Below are 13,652 nucleotides of genomic sequence, written 5' to 3' on the forward strand. Positions count from 1 at the left end.
AAGCCTGTCTATGGAAGGTGTGCTTAATTCAATGGAATCTAAGATACACAGCACCTAAGTTACGTGAATTGTAGAACTGAGCTCAAGATCAGATGAGTTTGCAATGTCTCTCTCAAATAAAATGGTGCTTTTACTATACTGGATATGTTGTGGGATAAATGCGTATGGGAACATTATTCCCACTGCTGCCTCCTCGTGGCTTCACCACCAGCATTTGAGAGAGGAGCCCAACAAGACGTGATCCGTAAGATGCTTTAACTGGGGGTAGCCAGTTCAGTCTGGCCTAGACTGGCGATGAGGAAAAACAGGCTCATGTCCTTGCCTGGATTAAATGAGTTGGATAATTTCTGTATAGCTGAAGCAGGTGATTGTACCACAAAACTTGCTGCTGAAACTGGCTCGTCAGCTGGCAGGCAGAGCACATGTTAGGGACTGAGGCTGTGGCTGCAGTGTCTTTGGTATGAGATCTGTGTGCTCTCAGGTCAAAATAAACATGGTTTGGCTCAAACTGGGACACAAAGTTGTATTTCCCAGAGTCGTATTAGCCAGAGTTCACAATATGGATATAAAGTCCATTTTATGATTTTATGCTCACTGGGGGAGAATGCATGGACATATATATATGTAAGGACAGGTAAGCCAGGCAATACCTGTTTGAGTAAAAAACATTCAGGCACAAAAATTAACAGGGCCAAATTTTTGGAACAAATCAGAACTAGCAGAAAGGATTTAGTGCGGATAACTCTCCACATTGGCTCTGCTGTTTCCAGTCTGGCCCTGGGAGCCAGATGAAAGCTGGGTGCCTTGTGTTGTCAGGCCATATCTTACGAAACTTTTCAATGCCAGGTTCTTGCAGAGCAGCCTGCGGCTGAGACCGAGGCTGTGGGGAGCACAGATGCAAACTCCAGTGAGCTATACCAGTCCCACGGAAGTCCTGGGTGCTGTTGTTCTGGCTCTGTACACTGAGCAAGTTATTCATGCCCTGATGAAAGAGGAGACGTCTCTAGAGGTAGAGCCGGACAGAAAGCCAGCGCCCTGGCAAGGGAGTTTCCCAGTACCTTTCAGCAGGCATTTGCCATTTTCAAGGAACAAGGAACAAATCAGAGCATTTCTAGTCCAGGCTGGTGGCTGGTGGTGTTTGGAGCTAAAGTGGTAAAGAAATGTGATAATAACCCTGTGGCCTGCTCACTTGCTCTTTGTGCCAGAGGAATTTCTCAAACCTCCCAAAGGCCTTGCCCCCGTGGAACAACAGAGTCTTATTGAAGAACTACCACTCGTCATTTTGCATCATCCCTGGAGCCGCACAGGGTGGATGGAGTGAGGCTTACATTGCCCTTCTCTCCTTGCATAAGTGCAAAATTGACACACGGGGCTGCCTTTCTGGCAGGGGCATGAGTGTTTCCCCATGCTGCGCCCCAAGCTGTGCCTGCAGCAAGGGCAGGCTCAGCCAGGAGCCCAGCCAAGGCTGCCTCCCGCTCCTGCCGACACCTCGCCTGGTCCTGTGCTGCAGATGCTGCACAGCCTGAGAGATGGGAAATGGTTTTTGCCTCGGTCACTAGAAATTCGGCGTAAAGAGTGAAACGTAGCTGCTGCCTGCTGGCAGTGGCACAGCTGTGCAGCGGTGGGCTTGGTGAGCTCCAGGCTCGCTGTCTGGACCTGTTTGGCACAGGAAGGGGTCCCAGCAGAGGAACAAGGGTTCCTACCACCAGTGCAGACTGTGCCTGTCAAGAAGAAAGCCAAAGATGCCTGTGAAATCCCGCTTAGAGGTGTGTAGCTTGGGTTCGAGATGCTGGTGGGAAAGTGAAGTTTGAAGCACTGGCTGGTGGCTGGTGGGGTGGTGAGACAGCGTGAGAGGACGTGCCTTCATCCATAGCCTTCACCCATAGCCTGCAGTTTATTTCCACTTTTGAAACCTCTAACCCAGCACTTCACGTGACCAGCCTATTCTGCGGTGCTTTGTTAGCTATGTAAAACTTGGTGTGCTTACGACTGAAAAAGAATATGAAACAGAACTTCTACCTGAATTATTTTTTAACTTGACAAGCTTATACCTGCATCTTAACTACTACTATTTTTACTTCCACATTCCTCAATTCCAAAGACCCTAGACCAAAACCAGACCAAAATCTACATAGACATGTGCTCCCATCTCTGTACAATAAACCTGTTGAACAAATCAGAGCATTTCTTGGAGCACACAAAAATTGTTGCCTTTCATATCACTCAAGCAAAGGCTGTTATAATATGCTCCCAATTGCAATACGAAATAATTACCTCCATGGAAATTCAGATCTTGAAAAATTAAATATTCAGATCCTCACTGACATACTGCAAATACATTTGAAACATTCTTGTTTCCCAGGATAATAGCTACATAATTAGGCTAAGCCTTTCACACTTTCTCTTTGAACCCATTGGATTTATTTACCAAAAATCATTGCATAGATATGCCCAGCAAATATCTTAGAGAGCCGTTTGTAACTAAATTAAAAGCTTAAATATAGAGATTCTCTCTTCACTGAGAGGCTTTTATTAAACCTGTGAGTTGCTTATACTTCAACCCTTGCAGCCTCTTTAAATCCTCTGTTTGAGGGTTTTGAATGTGCCATGCAGGTTCTAATACACATTACACAAAAAGAGCTATTATAAAATTCCTGACTTTTTCTTGTTTGCATGACAAAGGGGGAATGGCAAATCCTCCAATTGGACCAGATAATCACTCTCCTGTGAAAAGCCTACAATACACATCCTCTGTTTTCTTCTTAGCTGAGCTTCAACTGTGTTTGGTCAATAATTTTATTTTATGTGTGAAGCCCATCAATCACCCTCCAATACACATTGGACAGTGAAGAGTCCTGGTAGATTAGACATCAGCCACAGAAGTCTCATCTCTATCCAGGAAAGCCGGGTGCTGCTGGAGAAATCCAGCATTTTCGTTTCATGCAATTATGTTTTTTTGAAGACCCCTCACTATACTGTAGGACAACTCTCCAGAGCAAAGACAAATTGGATGGATAAAGGTTTACAGGATGAAATCTTCTGACATGTTTAAAGAGAGACCATTACAAAAGTGTGAACTGCAGTTTTATCCAGGTGACTCTCACCATACAGACATAAAAAATTTCACTGCTATAACTGAGTTATCCAACACGTACGGAGTGTATCTGAAGGAAACTTTGTCAGCCACCTGAGCATTGCTTAGATGCAGGTTGTGACTGAAGCCTCCAAAGTGATTCATCGTGTGACTGTATTTGTCCCATCCCACAAGAATCAGTAATTTAGCTCGGGAGGCAGCCCAGAGGAAACAATTGGGCATATGGAGCCTTCCTATGTGGCTGACAGAGGCACAGAGATTTCAGAAAAAAACCCCTCATCTCCTCTTATTTGCAAGAGCAGGAGTTTTTGACATGAGCTGAAGTTGAGGCAGTCAAATGAAGTGGGTATTTTTCTCTGCTATTTGTGTCTTGGGAATGAATATAACAGAAAATATTGATTCATTCAGAGAAAGATGCTACACAAAGAGAAAGAATAAAGAATGTACGGCCCTGGGCCATGCACAAGCTCCTAGTTTATAATCCATGTTTCCGTTTTAGCCTTAAAACTCAATTCAACTAAATAAGATGCCCCTTGAACATCTAATGGAGACTTTATCATGTTTAAGGAGACAAGTTACTTCAAAGGTTATAAAGACAAAATGAGCAGTAACAGAGGTGTTTCGTTAGGCCCTTTCAGACGTCTTTGTTGCTTTCCTCTGTGTACAAACAAGCTGCCTTGGCTGACGCTTGTTTTAATGAGGGATGAACCACAACAGGGTGCTTTTGTACAAGCTCATTCCATCGGGTCCTTCCAGCCACACTTTTCTCAGGGCACATCATTCAGCCTGGACATTGGAGTAAACTGGACCGGTTTTGACATGTTGACAGACACGTATAAAATCCGAAGATCTTTTGATGCTGAAGACATTTGTATGTATGCTCAGGCCCTTCTATAACTGCTGGAGAGGATGAGAATCTGCCCCAAGTGCCATGCTCCTTCGCACTTTCATCAGTCATGATTTATTTTTCCAATTCACTTCTCCTGGGATTGGTTTCAAAAATAGACTTTCGCACCTCATGCCAGCAAAGGCCAGGGAAGCCAAGGATGTGAGATTCGAGTTTAAAGGTTGACTTCAAGGCAAACAAGCAGCCCCTCCACCTCAGCCTGCAGGTCAGCTTTGCTCTCCAGAGACAGTTCTGTATTGTGGTTGTTGATAATGTTAGAAATACCGATATTCTTCATCCATGCTGTGGAAAAGCAGAGTGGTTTCTCATGTTCATGGAAGGTGATCTGCCTTTATATAAAGCCTTCTTTTAAGCACAAGTATTATTAAACCCACAGGAATCCATAAAGAGTGATGGGACATTTTTTCTAAAATGTCAGGCCTGTACATCTTCCACTTCTGTGATTCAGAAGCAGCATAAAAGGCCATAAACCATTCAACTGCTGTGATTCACTGCCCTGGTTCATACGCTTGGTACAAATATTCAGAGATCCAAGCAATAACTACCCCTCGCAAAGGTTTTAAATGATTTTTTAATGCCTGCCATAAAGATGGGCTTCCAAGTAAGGCGTTATTCTCCTGATTGATATTGGCTATTTTAGGTAGCAAGTCCCCCATGGTAAAGATTGACGCTTACTTTAAGAATCGTGTGGTGTGGTACATAAAGCAGTGCGCTTTGCAGATGTGTTTCCTCCCTGACCTAGGCTGAACATGAGACACTCATCACCCAGCCATTTTCTGGGCAAAAGTTTACAGGGAATGAAAAAAGGGTGGCAAATTCTTCTGCGTGAAGGAATCTGGAAGCTCCCCTAAACCTCCTTGTATTAACTTTGCGGTAGACGAAGGTGTTAAACTGGCATGTGTCTACCAACAGGGGAGTGATCCTTTTAAGTCCTCTCCTTCGTCCCCACTTGTGGAATTTGTTGTGCCAGTGGGACAAAGCTGGCTATAAAACCCCGGCGCAGGGGACTCTGTCCCGCTCAGGCAGCCTGCCACCACATCTCTGCTGAGAGCAGCCCCAGATCTTCCCCTTCACCTCTGCTGGGTCGGTGGCTGCTTCACCCACGGAGGAGGATGGACGGGAGGTTCGCCCAGATGCTCTGCGTGCTCTGCCTGGTCATCGCAGTCCGAGCGTTTACCCAGGAAGGGTTCAAGGAGGTGTTGCTGAAGCAGATGGGGCTCTCTGAGGTCCCTAAACTTCATAAGAGAGATTTGGCGGATCTGGTTATCCCAGACCACGTCAAGAACAAATACATCTCCATGCTGAAGCGCCAGAGGGTGAAGCGCCGAGCTTTGCCCAGCCTGGCCGGCATCCTCAGGGGCATCCCTGGCAACGCAGGTAACGTTTCTGCTGTCACGGTCGGGAGCTCACGCAGCGCTGGGTGCACCCAGGGGCAGCTGCCCACGCTCACCCGGCAGAGGCAAACCCACGGGGGGAACGAGGTTTGGGTCTGCCTCCAAACCTCAGACGGGTAGGAGAGGTGCGCGTAACGGCATCTTAAAGATTAAGATGAGCTTGTAACTCCTTGCATCTAGGGGGGGTCCCACAGTCCTCGCAAAGGGCAGGTTGCTGCTGGAGCTTGATAGAAAAGCCTTGGTACCCAAGGCAACAGTTTGGGCAGGTGGAAAAACATTGTAAAGAAAAAAGTCAGTAGAAAGCCCAGATTCTGCAGGTATTGGGCCAAAACTCCAGAAATAAGTCCTCTAATAGGAATCACATCTCTCTGAGGATATTTTGCTGTCCCCGGTCTTTTTTTTTTTTTTGTCTGGGAAAAACACAAAGGAGGAAATCAGCTGTACAGGCACAATGGTGTCTGTGCAAGGACATTTAGAGCTTGTTTCACTTTCAAAAGATGTACACAACACCCTGGGCAGCAAATGAAAACACTTTTTCATTGCAAGAGGTGCAGTTTCCTGCTTTGATGCCCAGCACTGGCACAGAGAGATGTCTGCCCGATTTGGGGGCAACTGGTATAGGAGATTTCTTCCCATTGCCTCCAGGTTGCAGAGGCTCAGACGTAGGAGAAGAATCAGGGCATTTGCAAGACACTGATTCAAGTATGCATTAGAAAAGGTGTGTTTAGTGGCTGTCCCTGCCACAAGGGCTGGATGTGGGAGCGTGGAAGGGCTGTGTTGTGATGATAATTGTGGACAAAGTGTGGGGGCTTTGCTCACCAGGATGGCAATGACAGGCTGTCTGTTTTTCTCCCAATGTACACAGGCACTGCCGGAGAATTCCTCCACTCTGACACCACCACACGTCAGAACCTGATCTTTGACATGGAGGGCAGAATACCTAAAAACAGTGAAGTGACAATGGCTGAGCTGAAACTCTTCAAAAAGCCTCTGGACAGAGCAAACCTGCCTGCCAAGCATCCGCACCGGCCCGTCTCCAACGCCAGGGTCAGCGTGTACTGGGTGCAACGGCAGCACGATGGTACCAACAGCACCTCCCTGGTAGACTCCCGGTAAGAAAGGGACCTCTCCTGAAGGCAGGGCTGTAGTTACGGGCTGGGTGTGGGTCCTCTGGGATGGGTTTGGGTGTCATGTGTTTGTGCCTCCAGTCAGTCTGATGGAGTCACACCTGTAGGATCAGGCTATGTAGCCTCTCAAACCAGAATGAGTCTGTAAGAGTAGATAATACATTAAGACTGCAATGTATGATGATTCATTGAAATAAACTATTTCTGTGTCATGTGCTGATGCCATGTGCTGCTAGGTATTCCCTTCTAAAACCTTCCACTTGATTCACTCCTCTCTCACTCTCTAACTCACATGGGTTACTGGCTGCTGGTATTCTTTCCATTGGCCATTTCATTAACTCGTTTAAGTAAATAAAATATGAAAAAGCATCCTGATTCTGTAGCCTTGAGCTCTGTGGAAGTTTCAGAACCCTTGAAGGCAGAATTAGACATCAAAACAAATTTGCTGGGTGGGTAGAAACTTACGGTCCTAATGCCGCTAGGACAGGAGCCCGTGGGAGTAGAGGTGTTCACCAGGCACTTGTCACAAACACTGAGGCTACATATAACCCTGCACTACCATATTTCTGTATGAGCATGAATGAATACCTTGACATGAGCATGCACAAAGGGTTTCATTTAGCCCTTCAGTGTCTATTAGATCTGCATGCTTCTTTTTGAGGCGTGAGTTAATTGCCGTGGGTGCTTGCCCAGAGTGCTCACCAAAATTATCATGTAATCAAGGCACGTGGCAATCTACAGGAAGGAAATTTTTCTGCTGCAGTAACAGCGCTGCAGGCCCAGGCTTTATCTGATGGGCTTTTCTCTAACACTGAGCCCCTGTCTCACAGGCTGGTTCCCATACGCGAGTCGGGCTGGAAGAACTTTGACGTGACGCAGGCCGTGCATTACTGGCTGCGAAACAAGAGGCGCGAGCCGATGTTCCTGGAGGTGTGGATTGAAGGAGAGCGGGTTGGCAGCCATGCCTCGGAAATGGCCAAAGCTGTGCGTTTCACCTCGCAGGACCCCAAGGATAAAGCCCTTGGCAAACCTGAACTGGTGCTTTACACCCTCGACTTGGAAGACTATGGGTATGTATGACACCTATTAATAAATCTGTGCTGTCTCTGGTGTAACTTTGCCCCTGAATTATTGCGCTGTGTGTGCCAACCCAGGCCGTGCAGCTCTTGTCCTCGCAAGAAACCGCTGTGAACAGAGGAGTTAGAAAGTTGCTGCTGAATCACACCTCTCTTTTCCCACATTTGTTGCCTGAATATTCAGACAAAACTCAAGTGTCGCCCAAGTTTCATGTCTTGGGGCCCACCTGTGTTATTAAGAGGGGGGTTTATAGGATCATAGACACATAGAATCATTTTGGCTGGAAGACATCCTCAAGATCATTGAGTCCAACCATAACCTAACTCTAGCACTAAGCCATGTCCCTAAGAACCTCATCTATACGCCTTTTAAACACCTCCAGAGATGGTGACTCCAACACTTCTCTGGGCAGCCTGTTCTAGTGCTTCACAAACCTTTCCGGGGATTTTTTCCTAATATCCAATCTGAATCTCCCCTGGCACAACTTGAGGCCATTTCCTCTTGTCCTATCTCTTGCTACTAGGGAGAAGAGCCCAACCCCCTCCATGCTACAACCTCCTTTCAGGTAGTTGCAGACAGCGATAAGGTCTCCCCTCAGCCTCCTTTTCTCCAGGCTAAACAGCCCCAGTTCCCTTAATTGCTCCTCATACATTATTTCTCCCACCTTCCCAATTCCCAGTCATGGCATCAGTTCTTGTTTTTCCCTTGGCATGCAGGGGCCCTGGGGACTGCAAGGAGGAGACAGTGGTGGAGAAGTCCACCTGCTGCCGGCAGAAACACTACATCAACTTCCGTGAGCTCGCCTGGGCGCAGTACTGGATCATCGAGCCAGCAGGGTACCAGGCTTACCGGTGCTCAGGGGGGTGCCTGCAGCCCCCCAACCCGCTGCGGCACTTCGGCTACGGGGACCGCACCTGCGCCGTGGCAGCGAGCTCCCCACTCCCCATGATGTACCTTGTCCAGAGGGGCAACCGCACTGAGATCGAAGCTGCCGAGTTTCCCAACATGGTCGTCGAGAAATGCAGCTGCGTCACAGATGGCATGGCACTGGTGTGAGGTGTGGGTGGCCAGACAGGGATGTCACCCAATCCCACAGCCCTGCCCAGAGCCACCTTGGTCCCCAGACCTGGGGACAGCAATGAAGGTCTGCGGGAGCCCCCAGATACCTGACAGCAAGGGTCTGCAGCAGCAGGGGTTGCAGCTCTCCCATGCACCCCGCTACCCTGCAGAGAGGGTGCACTTAAAGGCACTGTCCTTATAGATGGGCTCAGAGGAGCATCCATCTTCACATCTCACAGAATCACAGAATGGCTGGGGTTGGAAGGGACCTCTGGAAATCATCCAGTCCAACCCAGCTGCTAAAGCAGGTTCACCCAGAGCAGATCACACAGGAATGTGTCCAGGCGGGTTTTGAATGTCTCCAGAGAAGGAAACTCCACAACCTCTCTGGGCAGCCTGTTCCAGTGCTCTGGCACCCTATGTGAGAGATACCTATGGAGCCTAACGCTTCTTAGGGTCCCTTTGACGGTGGCCAAATTTAATTGAATTTGATGGAGCTGCAGCCAATTTGTTTCAGTTCCCACCTCAGAGTATTGCAAACAGCTACAGGAGAAGGAGGAGGGATCGTGGCCAGAGGAAGGAGTGATGCATGGGTTCAGCTTTTCATCCTTAGACTCCTAGCATTTCTTAAGTTTTGATCCTTGTCTATCCAAGTCATGTTTATGGGGAACTGTAGAAGCACTTACATGTATATGTTGTATACACACACACATACACACATGTACATCTATATAGTATATGTATGTATTGTATATGTACATATTGGGTATATACGTATTGTCTACATACATATATGTAGAGAAAATATTTTCTAGAGTACATATGTACATAAAATATCACCTGGAACTCAAAGGTTTATATTTTTGGCCCCTGCACCATGTGTTTGACACAGTTTTAAGAAGAATTTAGAGTCCTGAATTAAATGTGAATATTGGGACTTAGGTTTGCTCACATGAGTGATGCTTTGTAGAATCAGGCCCTTATTTTTCTGCTTGTGTATTGCAGTTACTCCAATTTAGGGATATTTTCCTCAGCTTAAGTGCTTTCAAACTCAAGGAAACAATAAAATATTATTATTATAGTAGCCATGTGTTTGCTTATATTTATTCTTAGGTCTTAAAGTAGAGGGAAAAAATTTATCATATTTCTGAACGTACTCCAGTGCCCAGCTCCAGTGAACTCACATACAGTAACAGCTCTTCCCAGTTACCTGTTTGATCCTGGCTGCTTCTGGTAAAGCTTATCTTCTCAGGTGGGGACTGGGGCTGGGCTGAACCGGCTCCCTGAGCTGCTGTGGAGCTTAAGCCAGCACTTTTCTTAAAGAGAAAACCTAGAAACATGTCTGAGAGGCCAGAGGGGATGCTCTGCATGTGCTGCAGCAGTGCAGTGCCAAAACTTGCAGGGAATCAACTGCTGCCGTGTGTGGGAAAGAGATGAGCTGCCTCCCACCCCCTCCCTTCCCAGGTGAAGTGTTTTAACCCTGACCCTTCCTTATGGACACCTGATCAACACATGCCCCAGAGAAACACAATGATAATGCGGTTTAATCCCTTTTTAAACTGTAGTGAACTGTTGGCCAGGGTATCACCAATGATAATGATTTCCACGCTTCGTGTCAGACTCCTCGGTTCATAATTTACTGAGATACTGCTGTCCATCTCTGTGGGACGTGGTCTCTGAGACCCTGGCTGAACACACTGCAGGTGGGAGGACTCTGAAATGAGTTTGTCTGGCTAGCCAGGGTGGCCATGGGCTGTGGACCAGGTGAAAAGAGGGACCTGTTGGGCTCTGTGGTGGCTTTGGATCACTCATCCAGAAGGCCGAGGCATCAAATGTCCCCACTACTCTGCAGGACCCCAGGACTGAGGTCACCCAGGCACCCCTGCCGTTACCTTGGCTGGCACCTTTCATTTGTGTGGCAAAAGAAGATATTTAAGAGGAAAAAAAAAAGGCAGACACACAGACTCACCAGTTACCAGCGCTGGGCTACAGCACCATGGATTACTGGAATCAGAATTGGATGAGCCAGACTGATCTCTGGCCATTTCCTTCTCATGACTATGCAGCATTTGTCTCAATGGCATTGGCCTTCACCCCCAGTTCCTCTCCACCCATAGCCTGAAGGCCATGAGCTCAGCCACCACCAAGAAGAACAAAGCCAGTGATTTATCCACACACTCCTGGGGAAGAAAGCTGAACAGGTTCCTGCCTGAGAATGAAGAGCATTAACCCTGCCTTCCCTCCAGCCTCAGCCCTTGGACACTGGATATCATCCCCCAGGCCTGAGAGAAATCCTGTCCCATGCAAGCGGGGCTGTGGGAAGCGGGGAACAGAGCATCACAGCAGGGATGGGGGGCTGCGACCAGCAGGGTGGACAAGGGCCAAGCCTCCTTCTGCTCCCCTCCGCCAGGATCCCACACTGTATCCAGCTCCCCTTGCTCTTGTTTCCTGAGGACACAAGGTACATATTAATAACAGCAAGTGGGGTGTCTGTGGACATGTGTGACAGCTGGGGGAGATGGGGAGGGAGGAGGCGGTGGCTGAGAAGACCTGGTGTCACTGTGGGGGGAACTGTGGGTACCACAGTGCGGGGACAGAGCACGAATCCATGAGCAATCAAGCCATGCCACCACGAGTACTTACTTACGGCTATGGGAGCCACACAGATGCTACAGCAACCCCCTCCTCAGTCCCACCACCCCTCTGCCCCCACAGCCCTCGCACCCGCTGCGTGGTCCCGTCCAGGGCCACGAGGCTGGTGGTCAGAGCAGAGCAGAGGCCTGGGGAAGAGCTGATTTATAGAAGGCTGTAAGTGCAGAGAGCCCGGTGGCATCGCTGACACCCGCGTCTGGCACCTCGCGTCCCCATCTCTTCGTGTCCATGGTCTGTACCCCCCTCCCATCCCACCAGCTGCATGTGAGGCCTCCTGGGAACCTCCAGCACTACCCAGACCCCCCCACCCTCACTCCGTACACAGCACCGTCAGCTGTTAAAATGGCTGAAAAATTAAGCTTCTTAATTAAAAATTAACCAGTTGTGCTACTGTCTCAGTATGATGGATGCTGTGGCTAGTTTTTAAGCCACATTTGGATTGAAACTGTTTGCTTTTGGGGAGACAGTATGTTACTCCTCAAACTCCAGCTGGTTTTGCAGTGAAAATGCAGCAGGCTTGGAGTTCGGGCTGGTGTGGGGAAGGCTCCAGAGATTTCTGCAACGTGGACTCCTAGGCAGCAGGCTGTGGATGAAATACTGCCACACCTGGGGCTTTTCCAGTCATCCTCCTGTGCCGTTGGAAATTATCTCCTGGCTTGTCATCTTCAATCCCGGCTGCATTTGCTGTGATACCTTCTGTGTACTACCTCCCTGCTTCTATATCGGTACAACTTGTAACGCGTACAAAGGCTGTCAAGCTGTCATGTTATCCTTTCCGTCTGAGTGGCACCACAGTCTCTGAGGGAAGGCAGAACATCTTAAGTACCTGGCAGCAGTGTGGTTCAGTATTAACATTTATGTTGTGCTATAAAAAAAAAAAAAACAAAAAACCAACAAAAAGCCCCCACATAAACCAAAACAAACACCAAAAGGGCAGTACAGCAGCATAATGGATCAAATATAAGCAGAAACAATTTCAAAAATTCTAAAGGTGTTTTAAGGCAAAGCTTTAACACATCAGGCATCCTCCTGCACGAAGGCTGAAAGCACAAAGCACTGGGGTGGTGCTCAAGGAGGAGGTGCGTGCTGTTCACATTAAGGGCTTCAACAGCCCTGGCAGCTCCATGCTTAAAGCTAAGCTCTGGTGTAAGCGTTCACAGCGGCAACACGTCTGGGTTAAAGCTTATTGTGAGCTCTGACCTGCCTTCACGGCACTGCTCGCAAGATGATCTGTCAGGTCCTACAATATCTACTGGAGCCGGGCCCAGGGAAATCTGTTGGTCTCCCAATAGGTTTTCTTTTACGAGAGCCTTGGGCAGGACAGCAGCACTTTCTCTCTGCATTATCATCACATTTTAGGTGAGATAACAAAAGTTTCAAGCCATACTAAATGCCACTGCTGCCTTGTCTGATCCTTCTACAGTTTCATTTGAATGAAGGCTGCTTTCCAATTTTCTTTCAAAATCGTTAAGTTGCAGCCTTGCCCTGCTGGTGAGACCTTATTTCCTTTCCCTCTCTTTTTTTTTTTTTTTTTTCCCCTTTGCATTTCACAAACTCCTGCCGAGAGCGTCTGGCACTTTGCCTTTTGGGGCAGCCTTCTAATTGCCCGTGTCAGTGAAAAGTCAGATGCCCAATCCACATCCCAGCAAAGGTGATAATCAGGGGAGCTCCTCGGCTTTGGCTGGGAACAGCTGGAGTCTGGGAAAGGGGAATCCAGGACAAACACAAGGCGGGGGTGGAAGGCGGAGATCCCACAGGACTTTGATATTTTTAGAGGAGCCTCTTTAACAGTCTCAACATCTCCTAGTTTTTGCCATTAACGTGAAATTCACTCCTGTGCAAAGTGCTCCAGCACACAGCAGGACCAGAGCTCCTCTGTCCATTCCTGGAGCAGGTGCAGGAGAGCAACGTGTGCAACCTCAGCATGTTTCAGAAGAAAACAGAATAAAAAGCTATTCAAAACTGTCACCTTCTGGCCTACACAGGTACACGGGCATGCCAGAGCTGCGCAGGTGCTGGGATTTCCAACAGCTAAACCAGCTAGTCCAGAACAGCCAAGAAAGCTTTTAACCATGGCAGGAATTAAGTTATCTGGTGGTATCAGGCAATGCAAAGCCTTGTCATCGGTCCACAGCTCTCAGTATCCTTTTCAACATTTGCTTAATCAGGGGTTTTTATTTTTAGTTATTTAGTAATTTTGGTTTAAAGGTAGTCCTAATGTTTGTGTTTTTCTGCTTACATTTTTCCTGCTTTTAATTTTCTCAATGATAAATCTCCCCCTTTGAAAGTCCAGGTACCTGTATCCTCTTCAAAAATTTGTTTTCCATTTGCTGAAAATGAAC

At 47.8% G+C, this 13,652-nt stretch overlaps 1 protein-coding gene across 1 annotated transcript; it reads left to right on the top strand.

Annotated features, from left to right (window-relative positions):
* The first annotated feature begins 5,113 nt into the window (after positions 1-5,113).
* LOC135987665 (left-right determination factor 2-like) lies at positions 5,114-8,655 on the top strand. Its single transcript, XM_065632705.1, has 4 exons — positions 5,114-5,378; positions 6,273-6,507; positions 7,353-7,592; positions 8,316-8,655. Exons 1-4 carry the CDS (start codon positions 5,114-5,116, stop codon positions 8,653-8,655), a joined length of 1,080 nt encoding a protein of 359 aa, XP_065488777.1.
* The last annotated feature ends 4,997 nt before the right edge of the window (positions 8,656-13,652 follow it).

Source organism: Caloenas nicobarica, chromosome 3, assembly GCF_036013445.1.
Source record: "Caloenas nicobarica isolate bCalNic1 chromosome 3, bCalNic1.hap1, whole genome shotgun sequence".
Taxonomy (NCBI): domain Eukaryota; kingdom Metazoa; phylum Chordata; class Aves; order Columbiformes; family Columbidae; genus Caloenas; species Caloenas nicobarica.

Excerpts from the sequence above, each read along its gene's own strand:
- LOC135987665 (XM_065632705.1), top strand. The coding sequence starts at position 5,114 with ATGGACGGGAGGTTCGCCCAGATGCTCTGCGTGCTCTGCCTGGTCATC. Across the intron at positions 6,508-7,352 it reads ACCTCCCTGGTAGACTCCCG|GCTGGTTCCCATACGCGAGT; the intron begins GTAAGAAAGGGA and ends CCTGTCTCACAG. Across the intron at positions 7,593-8,315 it reads CTCGACTTGGAAGACTATGG|GGGCCCTGGGGACTGCAAGG; the intron begins GTATGTATGACA and ends CTTGGCATGCAG.